General features: G+C 40.0%; 1 protein-coding gene across 10 annotated transcripts in view; it reads right to left on the reverse strand.

Annotated features, from left to right (window-relative positions):
* Window positions 1–3,044: 3,044 nt before the first annotated feature.
* Window positions 3,045–12,679, reverse strand: part of LOC113061884 (CMP-N-acetylneuraminate-beta-galactosamide-alpha-2,3-sialyltransferase 4-like) — a 41,513-nt gene continuing 31,878 nt past the window's right edge. For 8 of the 10 annotated variants that reach the window (XM_026231385.1, XM_026231384.1, XM_026231381.1 and 5 more), the window contains 9 exons: window positions 12,516–12,588; window positions 12,280–12,369; window positions 10,605–10,702; window positions 10,294–10,357; window positions 9,011–9,109; window positions 6,569–6,758; window positions 6,349–6,486; window positions 3,522–3,674; window positions 3,045–3,432 (listed from right to left, as the gene is read on the reverse strand). In XM_026231385.1, coding sequence (XP_026087170.1) covers window positions 3,343–3,432; window positions 3,522–3,674; window positions 6,349–6,486; window positions 6,569–6,758; window positions 9,011–9,109; window positions 10,294–10,357; window positions 10,605–10,702; window positions 12,280–12,369; window positions 12,516–12,588 — 995 coding nt within the window. In that variant the 3' untranslated portion in view covers window positions 3,045–3,342. The remainder of the gene's footprint in view (window positions 3,433–3,521; window positions 3,675–6,348; window positions 6,487–6,568; window positions 6,759–9,010; window positions 9,110–10,293; window positions 10,358–10,604; window positions 10,703–12,279; window positions 12,370–12,515; window positions 12,589–12,679) is intronic. The other 2 variants (XM_026231386.1, XM_026231387.1) reach the window with 2 other exon arrangements.

Genomic DNA, 12,679 nt, shown 5'->3' on the forward strand with positions numbered 1-12,679 from the left:
TGCATGGACAGCTATCTGAAATCTGACTAAAACAAGTTATCTGAGGGATGCTTACCTTCTAGAGCAGTCTGGAACAGACTTGTGATGCCTTCTTATGCTTTCTCCAATTATGGCTCTGATTTATGAAAGCTGCTGGTTCGTGGTTTGCAGCATCCATCTGAATGACACCAAGAGTTCCCCTCACACTTGACATCTTTGCTGTATTAGGATGCTGATAGGATGATGACATCAGTCATATTAAGGGCTGAGGCTGGGTCTGGCAGCATATTCAGGCACACAAAAACACTCTCTGCTGACTCAAACTGAAAAACAACTCCTTCGAAACTTTAATCTGAAAGCAGAGCGTGAACAGAAGGCCATCATGTTCATGTGATGTGCTTCAGTGCATGCAGACTCGTGTGTCACTGTCTCTGTTATCAGAGCGTTGACCAGTCGCCCTCTTCAGGCGCTGTGAGGAACTGCTCATCACTTCACAACCAAAGAAATCATATATATATGTATATGTGTGTGTGTGTGTGTGTGATTTATTTATTTTTTTATTTGGGTGTTAAGCATTTATTTTATTATTTTTATTAATATTATTATTATTATTTATTCCATTTTTTGATTGATTGAATGGTTTTATTTAGTTATTTATTTATTTTGGTGGTCGTGGGTGGGTGGGAAAGCATTTTATCCAACATTTATTTCCCACCCTATTTGCAGTTTTTTATTTATTACTGTCACGGGAGGAGCACAAGACAGACACAGTGGGCGTGGCGTCAGGCCTCGGAGAGGCTTTTATTAACAGAAATCATAAAACAAAGGGAATAAAAGTGGCCAAAAGGGGGAAAGTGTCCAAAATAACAGGGAATCTGGTGTCCTCGTCGTGCTGCGGGATTTGTGTAGGTCGGGCAGTGTTCATCAAGGAAGGGTCCAGGCAAGGGGCGGAGTCCGGCGGCCGCACGCGCTCCCCTCCTTGGTCCGGGGCGCGAGGGGCGGCGGCTTCTCCTAGCGGCCGCGTCTCTCTCGTTGGCCGCGGCGCTGGTAGGGGATGGACGGCCCGGCATCCTGGCCCGTCGGCCGTGTATACGGGTGCGGTTCCCATCCGGATCGCGGGTCCGGCAGCTCACGTCTTGGTGGCGCGGGAGTCCCTCAACGCACCCTTCCTGGACCCACGAGGACACCAGTGTGCATGCACGGGGAAGAGACCGGTCTCCTGAGGAGAGGCGCGTTGGGCTTTTAAACAGCGGCGGTAATGAGGCTCCACTTCCTTCAGGTGTGCCCCATCACACGCCGCCAGCCCTGACTCGTCCAGCGCCCCTCCTCTCACACACCCACTCCAGTCGGGAGCCTGGTGAAGGGCGGCGATTTAGGACGGGGTGCCGGTGATAATCAGGGAGGAGGCAGCTGACTCGTCACATTCCCCCTCCCAAGCGACATCCCCGTCATCAGGGCGCCGCCCACACGGGAGTGCTACCATCCTCAACCAGGCTCCAAACGGTCGGAGTGGGCGGGGCTTCCTCTCCGGGCGGTCCTCCCTCTCGCAGCGCACCAGAACAGGGACAGAGAAACCGGGTTTTAGTGACAGCCTCAACCAACCACAGGGTAAAATGACAATGGAAAAGTCACTTACCCCTTGTGTGGCTGGGAGGCTGTCCCCAGTTTTCCTCCGTCCCAGTCTGGGTTCTCACGAACGTTTGCAAGCGAGAGGGAGTGACGTCACCAGATGTTTCCCAACTGCGCTGTCTAGGCTCCGCCTGCCCGCATTCTCCACCAGTGTCACGGGAGGAGCACAAGACAGACACAGTGGGCGTGGCGTCAGGCCTCGGAGAGGCTTTTATTAACAGAAATCATAAAACAAACAGGGAATAAAAGTGGCAAAAGGGGAAAAGTGTCCAAAATAACAGGGAATCTGGTGTCCTCGTCGTGCTGCGGGATTTGTGTAGGTCGGGCAGTGTTCATCAAGGAAGGGTCCAGGCAAGGGGCGGAGTCCGGCGGCCGCACGCGCTCCCCTCCTAGGTCCGGGGCGCGAGGGGCGGCGGCTTCTCCTAGCGGCCGCGTCTCTCTCATTGGCCGCGGCGCTGGTAGGGGATGGACGGCCCGGCATCCTGGCCCGTCGGCCGTGTATACGGGTGCGGTTCCCATCCGGATCGCGGGTCCGGCAGCTCACGTCTTGGTGGCGCGGGAGTCCCTCAACGCACCCTCCCTGGACCCACGAGGACACCAGTGTGCATGCACGGGGAAGAGACCGGTCTCCTGAGGAGAGGCGCGTTGGGCTTTTAAACAGCGGCGGTAATGAGGCTCCACTTCCTTCAGGTGTGCCCCATCACACGCCGCCAGCCCTGACTCGTCCAGCGCCCCTCCTCTCACACACCCACTCCAGTCGGGAGCCTGGTGAAGGGCGGCGATTTAGGACGGGGTGCCGGTGATAATCAGGGAGGAGGCAGCTGACTCGTCACATTACTTAAAGACCCAGTCAAAAATTAAGAATACAACGCTGTGATTTTGTTGAATTTGCATTAGTTGATAAATTTGCTAATTTTTGCATTTAGAGGATTAAAATGTATTCTCAAGAATGTAGAGATGATGTTTTCTGTTGTGTATTTATTTTTATATTGTTTATATTTATTTGTTTCACTTTCTTTTACTTCTCACTTTTTTAATATTATTTTGTTTCTAAAAATTTGTTTTGTAATCAGATTTTTTTTTTTTTTTTTTTTTTTTGCAAAACTGAAAACCATTTTCTTGTAGTATCTTTTAGTTTATTTAATAAAACCCCAAAAGTATAGCTTATCAGACTTAATGGAGTTCTCAATTGTTTCATTTTTGTCTCTTATTTTTAATTCAAATAAAGGCAATCACAGTGCTCTCACACAGTACGAGTACAGAGCTGTATTAATATGGATTTTGATGAGAAATCATATTATGACCTCTGACTTTTTGTATCTTGACAAATCTGAGCACAATTTGAGACAGAAACCTCTGAGAAGCCGTAGACACTCTTCATTTGTTCATCTGAGATCTTATGAGTATTGCTTGTAAATCGCCAAATAAAAACAAGATGCATATTATCCTTTTATTAAATACTTAAGAAGTTCACAAAATATCCAGTCGTGATCTTTTCTTAAAAAAAAGTTCCCGAAAGGAAACAAAACAATAAGCAGGAAAGATTCACTCATTATAAATACTTGAGGTCAGAGATAAATTGGTGAATCACAAAGAAATGCAGAAACTTCTAACATCAGTTCAGCGTGAAGTTTCAGTTCAGTCCGAGTCAGACCGAAGGTGAAGATATTGTCTGTAATGCCATATTTACACGCGTTTATGTATGTGTTTATTCATTTGTGTTGATGTTGGGTGTCAGGAATGAGGATGAAGATATAAAATAGCTCCCTGGTCTTCCAGTCTCTTCAGCACCAGAGCCTCTCGATTGAGATCGTGGTAGGAATTCTGAAACAAACACCACATTCCCAACATGAGAGTCAAAGCACCAAACACAGCTCAGTTTTTCCATTGCACATGGATGCTTCATAACCAACCTTCATGGATCTCATCGTCTCCTTTCCGTAATAGTGGATGGGCTGTTTCTGGTTCCTGAACTCTGGGTATCCGAATCCAGCCACGTGCACGACGTCACAGTAGTTTAGAGCCACAAACACAGCCAGAATGCCAGTGGTGGGATGCACTGGTTTCTGCCGGAGAAACAGAGAAGTGTGTTTAATAGTGTTTGTCCTCCTGCAGGGGGCGGCTGAAGACTCTTAACATTACTATGAGGGATTTACAAGCCCAGGACATCTTAGCTTTTACTTGAAGTCATCTAAAGCAGATTTGATTACTTTTGTGCTGTATAAATACAGGTTTGTCGAATCAAATGCTCTCCTTTCCTTTAGTCCCACTTGTAGACGTCTCTGAAGAAGACCGAGATGTAACATATCCTATTGAATTTTTATTTTATTTTAAAGAAGATGAAGCTCTTTCATGTCCCGTACAAGCTTTAATGGGAAATATGTCAACATAGGACATAAAACTGTACTTTCTAAAAAAAAAAGCAAAAAAAAAAAAAACACCACTGGCTCTGTGTTAGACACACACAACACGTTTCTTCAGTTGTTCTACATATGTGTCATTAAACACTGAAGAAAAACAAGGATTTGGACATTTTCTAGTTGTCAAAGTGAGTCGATCTTTAATGTCATAAACCAGTTTGTGAACTGATTTCAAAATGTCTCAGCAATGTTCTTTTCCGAATATAATCAGGACTAGCATCACTTAGTTATTTATATATATATATATATATATATATATATATATATATATATATATATATATATACACATATATATATTTATATTTATATTTAAATGGAGATAAAGTGAGGATAAGGTATCCAAAAAAATGTGTGTGCCTGAAAAAAAGATATATTACTTTTATTATTAGCTAAACTAATGTTAGCAAAGAAGCACTGTTATATTAGTTTAATTTATAATATTGTTACATATTTTATTGACATTTTGAATTTGTTAGAATATTTCTATTTTCCAATTTCATTTTGTTGTACAGTTTTGCTCATTTTTTTATGGTTTGGCTGTTCACGGTTTTGATATTCCAGTTAAGTTTAAGTCACTGTTTTATGGTTTTAGTTTTAATTTTACTTTTAGTTAACTGTAATATCCTTTGGTTTGACCCTGTGAACCCAACGCTATTACTAAATCACAGACTAGCCTGATGATTTCCCCTAAACATTGTCCGTTTTGTTCTATCACAATTCTTCTAATTTTAGAAGCAGCGGCTCCGCCAGCATTTCCTGCTGACGGCTCACAGGAAGATTTGAGCTGGTCCGGCTAATCAGTGTCCAGCTTCAGACTAAAGTTCATTTATTGTTTCAGCTCAGTGACACGCGTGTCTCCCACAATCCTCCTCCGGTCCCGAGGTGAACCTCCTTCAGCAGCCAGAGGGGTATAAGAAGTGAGACGCTAAATCTGCGTCCAATTGTGTCAAAACATGTCCACATGACAGGAATCTGTGAAGGGGTGTGCCTCTAAAAATACTAAAGTAGATTGAAGGGGAAAGAGGATCTAAATGTGCATGAAGGGGAGGGTAGGGAGGAAGAGCTGTTACTGGCATGTACCAGACATAAACAGGCACATTACTAATCGTACAGTAATTCTCTGCGGGTTTATCAGGACACTACAGATAACTGACCGCACGGACATTTCACAGAAACAAACCTCTTGGCTCTCTCTGACAAACCAGCAGAATCCAACATTAACACATGCTGAGTGAAACGCTCGCCAGTTGGATTGTGTTTCTTTTTTTTCTTTTTTTTTAAGCAGCATGTCTGGTTTAATTCGATGTGTAAGAATGATAGTCTGAGCTTAACTACTGCAAGTGACGAGGACGAGCAGCAAAGACTGTCAAAGGTTTGAGGTCAGCATGATTTGAAGAGGATTTAACTGACATTCAATTGATGGAAGGTGACAGTAGAGACATTTAGAACGTTACAAAAGATTTCAGAAATCAACGCTGTTCTTTTGAAACGTTCTGTTCATCTGTTAATTCCTGATACCTTGAAAAGTTAAATGTATCACAGTTTCCGTAACATTAATGATCAGCACAACTACTTTTTAACACTGATAATAATCAGAAATGTTTCTTGATGAGTAAATCCTCATATTTTCATGATTTCTGAAGATCATGTGACACTGAAGACTGGAGGAATGATGCTGAAAATACAGTCAGGCATCAAAGGAATCAATTATATTTTTAAACATATTCATATAGAAAACATGTATTTTAAATTGTAATAATATTTCACACTATTGCTGATTTTTGATCAAATAGGCTAAATGAAACCAACCCCAAGCATTTAAATGGAAGCAGAAGCTTTTTTGTGTTTTGCACAATGCAAATATAGTGTTCCTCAGACAACGTGCAAAATATATTGCATAGAATAATCAATCTTTAATTCAATGGAATTATGTAATTTATACATTTAGAAATATTATATAAAATAATAATACATCTTATTTGATTTAAATTTTTTAACATCTTTTTTATGCATATATATATATATATATATATATATGTATAATAAAATAATAAATTTTATTTCAGTTATTTATTTTTCTAAAAACGTATTTAAAAAGTATGTCTTTTTTTCTTTTTTCTATATAGGGAACTTTAATGGAAATAATTAATTTATGATGCACTAAAATCCAGCCTATGTAGGCAACTCGTCACATTTTGGACCAAAAAAAAATTAAAAATACCAAAAATACCAAAAATAATCGTATGATTTGGGACCTCTGTTCTGCCAAATTAAGAGTGTTTCTTGTTCCCTGAATCCTGGCCGTGTGCAGATCTCACCTGTTGTCTGCGCGGTTGCAGTGGAATCTGAAGCAGCTTGCTGGCTGTTATGCGAAGGAAATATGGGTCCAGGACACGGATCTGACTGGCCCGGCCGAGCCAGAACTGGGGCGGAGGCTTCCAGAAACCCTTTCGGACCTAAATCAAGCACATTGCCTCATGACTACTGGGAAACCAGGTGCATGCTGGGACATGAGGAGAAGAAGTGAGACACACTGACCCTCTTCTCATCATACAGGATCTCTTTGAGCCAGCGGAGGTCATGCTCTTTGAAAGGAACCAGGACCTGCAGGGTGTCCGGCTCATTGTGGACATAGGGGTTATAGGAGGCAGATTCGGGATAAAACAGGCGTAGCGTGGTCTTGTTACCAACATCCATCTCATAGCCTCTCACCGGGGCGTCATTCAGCCTGACACAGAAAGATATGTGAGCAATGTATAACAAGGTCAAAGGTCAAATCAGATTAGCATTGCTTCTTTCATGCATGGTACTTTTTGAATGAAATCCAGTGCTTGTTTCTTACTAATTTGAGGTCACTTATTCCAAAAAAATAGTCTCTGTTTCATGCATTCCCACAGAATATGATGCATTCTGTAGTGTTTTTCACTTTTGTAAGGTGAAGAAGTCTTGCATTATTACTTAATCGTCAGAAAAACAACACAAATGCATGATTCCTGTCTTCCTCTGAGCCACATTACATCGATTTGTTCAATTCTCAGTGTTTTTCACGTGTATTATTTCATGCTCAGCCCTGGTCTGAATAATGCGTGCATGAGCCAGATGCGTTGTCCAAACAGAGACAGAACTCATTTTTACAATGACGCCACTTGTTACATTTACTTTTCGTCATTTGAAGGTTTTGAGATTTGATTTTGTTATTTTGATAAGTGCATTGAAGCTGATACTTTTATATAATTTGAACAAAACTGTGTGATGGAAATTTTTATTGATATTTAATGCAGTTCTAATGTGACTGTTGAAAACGTCAATTAACGAGCAATGACAAGAAAAAAAAATTGCTATTGGTCACAATTTCTGAATAGTTTGAACCCATTTGTGCAGTTGATGAGGAAGAGTGTTAAAGCTTGAGGTGACAGGCCCATTATTCCCTGTGCCTAAAAAAGCTTCCTGATTTGGCAGGAAGTTAAAAAGAGAAAAAGGAAACATGCCTAACAAAGTCATTCAAAGCTGTCCATGCATCACCTCATTATTATGACCAAATATCTTGTGAGTACTAGGACCTAAAGGCTACAAAACATCACGCTATAGACTGTGTGTGTGTGTGTGTGTGTGTTCTGACAAAGCAGGTAAGTCTCTATTTGTTTAGATTAGCACACATTCTTGATGCAGGGTCAAGCCTGTGATAAAACAGTGTATATAGTATAGTAACAATGCAATGGGATCTGAACTACTAAAACATCCGGCATCAGGAATGGAGAGTTTCCTCTGACTGATTACAGAAATAATAAACTTGGAAAGAATCTGCTCCGGACATGTAATTGCATGTCATTTAAAATTAAACTACAATGTATTACAGTTAAACATTTAAATGAAATGTACTTTTTTTCAGAATTACTTCTATTGTCTGTATCGACAAGCATTTATGGTAAACTAAAACATACTTCAATGTCATTTCTATTGAAACTTGTAAATAATGTATTTTTTTAATATATTTTTAAAAAGTACCAATAAAAATAACAACTTTCTCATGTTAAGTTATAACACTAATATGCTGATTAATGCTCAAGAAACATTTATGATTATTATCAATGTTGAAAACATTATTATTATTATTATTATTATTATTATTGTGGAAATTGATAGAATAATTTTTCAGGATTCTTTGATTTATAGAAAGTTCAAAAGAACAACATTTTTATTTGAAATATAAATATTTTGTAATACTATAAATGTCTTTACTGTCATTGCTGATCAAATTATTCATTATTATTATAAGTGTATTTTCTTTATTGGAAAACATGCATTAAATTAATCAAAAGTGACAGTAAATATGCTATATATATTATATATAAATGATGCCTGCTCCTTATCAACTGACCCACACATTACATGTCATTTTTCACAGGAGTGAATCCTTGCAGGAAAAAACACCTCCCTTTCCTCCCTCACAGATGAGATTAGAGAGGAGCTGGTGTTCTGCTCACACTTTAAAGCGTCAGGATTTGTAACTCAACACCAAATGTCAAGCGGCTCGGCTCTCCTCGCCCGCCGCGATTAGCTTCTGAGAACTCGGCGAGGACGGGACTTCATGGAAAAACACACTCAGCCAAATTCTCCAGTTTGTTAGAGAGCTTACATGAAATAAACTGGAATTTGCTTGAGAAACAGTAGCCAAGCAGAGCTCTATCTGCAGGAGGTATTGTTTAGTGAGCCTTTTATATGCCACTCAACAGACTTACAATAAAACAAGAATGTAAAACACAAGCCAGACTAATGGAAAGACTTTCACGCTGTACATAGAAATACACATATATTTAATGGGCAACGGAAAACAAGAGCTGGAGAGGAGAAATGAACTAAAGACCTCAAACTACAACTTTCTGAAGACTTATATTAGAAAAGAGACTTCTTTTAAAGATCGAGGAGTCTTAAATGCTAAATTAAGACTGAAAGGTCAAGCAGAGGTGAAGGTGTTATTACCTGACCACCACGTTGTATTTGTTAATGATCTCCCCCAGTGAACTGTTTTTTATGGAAAAGCTGTTTCCAATGACTGCACACGTCCTGCAATCTAAGCTGCTGACACACAGAGCACTTTCCATGAGTACGACACACAATCACCACAAAACATGTACTTCGTAGTCAAACGAGGTGTTTAGGTTCAGAGTAGCCATGTCTAAACACGACTTAAAAGTTATGGTTTACCCAAAGATGGGCATTTGCTGAAAATGTGCTCATCCCCAGGCCGTCCAAGATGTAGATGACTTTGTTTCAGATATGAAGAGATTTACAGTACATCAGTGTCTCAGCAAGAGATGCTCTGCAGTGAATGGGTGCCGTCAGAGTCCAAACAGCTGATAATAACATCACAATAATCCACAAGTAGCTGAAACGGATCCACTATTAAGACAATTTTAACTTCAAACCATCGCTTCTGGACAAGATTCGAGTCCTCTATTCATAATATCACTTTCTCCACTGGAGAACTCACCTTATCTGAATCAGGAGAGAAATCTGCACAGATCAAGCATTAATTATGAGCCAAAACAGTCCAATATGGCTCTAAACAAATATGTGGGTGGATTTTGATGTGAGAAACAACAGAAGCTGGACTTTTCACTGGAGAAAGTGTTATTATGCATTATGGACATTGTGTTTTTGAAGGAAGCAATGGTTTGAAGTTTGTCTTAATGCTGGATTTGTTTCAGCTCCAGATGTTAACTGATAAACTGCAGTGCTCTGGATTATTGTGATGTTTTTATCATCTATCATTCCGACGGCACCCATTCAGTTGATGAGACACTGATGCAATGCTACATTTCTACAAATCTGATGAAGAAACAAACTCATCCTGATCTTGGATGGACTGAGAGTGAGTGAATGTTTTTCTGGGGGGTGAACTTTTCCTTTAAAACCCTCAATGTGATTTTATTTTCTAGCAATTAACATTAGACAAACATCAAAATGAAAAGGGAAAACTGTGAGTAGCATACTTATATTTAATAGCACACGCAGTAACATGCATATTTAGATTTTTTTTACTTCTTTTAAAACACTTAATAAAAAGACATATTAAGCAAGATCATTTTGAACACGAGCAAGAACACCCCTGTAATTCATCTGTAACGCATGCTGTAATTCATGCCACGCTGAACACGTCATAAGCAGCTGAAGCAGGTGAGAGAATCTGAGGAATGGGTTTTCTGCAAGCGTACGGGTGCTTGAGTTCAGACACTGGTGAAAGCAGCTCGGCCGTACTTCACCTCTCAATGTTAGCTGGCATTGTGTAGCTGAGAGTCTCTGCCAAAACCTTCAGAAGCAGGAGCTCTGCAGAGACAAAGAAGAAAGTTTCTGAACAAAGTGCACTATTATCAGCATGAACAGAGGGATATCATGCTGAGCACAGAACCAACAAATAAACGTCTTTATATTACATTGCCTGAAAGGTTTCGAGGGCATGTGAGGTTCAATCAACAAGCCATATTTAACATAGGTATTATCTAAATGACCCTGCAGCAGATGAAATCATTGTATTAAAGGAAAGATTATAAGAGAGCGGAGGAACTGTACATACCGCTGCCTTTAAAACCGTAGGGCAGAGCTTCAGACGACAGATGTTCCCTCCAGAAGAAATCCTCCAGCTTTAGAAAGAGCTCAGTCTTCCGGCTCATGCTGTGTCGGTGAAATATTATATTACTACATTATTCTGATTTCTGAAGATCATGTGACACTGAAGACTGGAGTGATGATGCTGGAAATACAGCTGCGCATCACAGGAATAAATTATATTTTAAAGTGTATTAAAATAGAAAAAACCTTAGGTCACACTTTATTTTAAGGTCCAATTTTTGCCATTAACAAACCATCGACTATGACTTTTCACTCAATAAACTCAGAATGTGCTTCTTATTAATAGTTAGTAAGGTAGTTATTAAGTTTTGGTATTGGGAAGGATCAGGGATGTAGAATATGGTCATGCAGAATACATGCTTTACATTGTGAAAACAATGAGAGAATTGCACTGTGATGACTATATGTCATCAGCACAGATTCGTATTACACAGTGCACTGTTGTGTAAATCTGACATGTAGGGGTTAACCGAGCCAGTCTTTCCTAACAGCACAGCCAGAGTCCTCACACGTGGATCTGTTGCTTGTATAGTTCAGCCAGGCTTTAACACGCTCCCACTGCCCAAGAGCGAGACGACTCTCATTTTTCATTAAGTGCCCTGTTATTCTCTGGCTACACCAGCTGCAGGAGAAATCCTGATGGCTTTTAAGAGCTCCCGTTAGGGAAAAAAGCTGTCCATTTTCACCCATTTCTGTGTCTGTATTCTGTGACAAACACAGTAAACTATTTTGAATATGTGGTTGAAAACATTGCTCCAGACTGCTGACAAAATGAGTTAACAACTCAGACCTTCTGAAAGGTTGATCTGAGCCAATGCTCCTCAGTTTATGAGTGAAAAAAGCATTAATTGTGGATTATTTTGTCAATGTTGACTCAAAAACCGAGGTGCATAAACCCAAATTAATATGATTAATCAGTTTCACAAACAAACACAAAACCTGTGCAGTTTGAAATAAAACAAGATGATAAAATATTTAATCCATAATTTGGTAATAATATAGCATGATATGACATTTCTAAGATGTTTATTTAATTTTTTTAACTGACGTCACTTTTGGCTTCACAATATGTTAGTGGGTGATATAAAGTCGTTACATTTTTTGGGAAGTTGTGGCCTAGTGGTTAGAGAGTTTGACTTCTAACCTAAGGTTGTGGGTTTGCGTCTCATGCCATCCAAGATGTAGGTGACTTTTCATTTTCTTTTTCTTCAGTAAAGAGTGTTCACGGTGTGTGTGTGTGTGTGTGTGTGTGCGTGTGTGCACTTTGGAGGGATTCTGAAAACAAGCTTACAAAGTGTAAGTGCTTTTAAACTCATAGTTTTTGCGTCATATAAATACTGCTGTACTTGCAAAATTAAACATTCTTGCATCATTAGCTCATCTTCACATCATTTTGAAAAACGTTGTTAACCAAAACCTTTCGGTTACTATTGACTCCCACTGTATTTCATCTCATGCTATGTACCACAGAAGCAAAAGAGAAAGACATACAGCTTGGGAATGACGTGAAAATGAGTAAATGATGACAGAAACTTAATTTCCAATTTTCAAGCTCGGTAAGCTAGTTTCAAGGTAGTTCCCCCAAAATAGGTCATACATATGATTATGAGGTCACATACTTCAATTTAAGACTGTCCCACTTTCTCTTCATGCGATAGGTGTTGCATAGAGAGACCGTGGGCCGAGGGGACTTTCCACTGCCTCCATAGCTTAAAGAAAAGAAGAAAAAAAGAAAAGAAAATCAGTAGTTAGCATAGGTACACTTTGAAAGCTTTGCTTGTCTCAGCCTGAGAAGATCAAAAACAACAATAACCCGTGAAAACATAATGTGTGTGAAGCAGGTGACTGTACTAACCTCTCAAAGTAGAACTGGGAGCAATAGTAACAGATGAAGAAGAGCACAACTGGGAGCAGTCTTAAAATCCATGCTGGAAGAGAAGGAGGAATCGATAGACAGGTCATTAATTAACACGCATGCATGATTGATACAACTGCCAACTGTGTAAAGGGAACCGCTGC

Source organism: Carassius auratus, chromosome 43 (genome assembly GCF_003368295.1).
Source record: "Carassius auratus strain Wakin chromosome 43, ASM336829v1, whole genome shotgun sequence".
Lineage (NCBI taxonomy): Eukaryota > Metazoa > Chordata > Actinopteri > Cypriniformes > Cyprinidae > Carassius > Carassius auratus.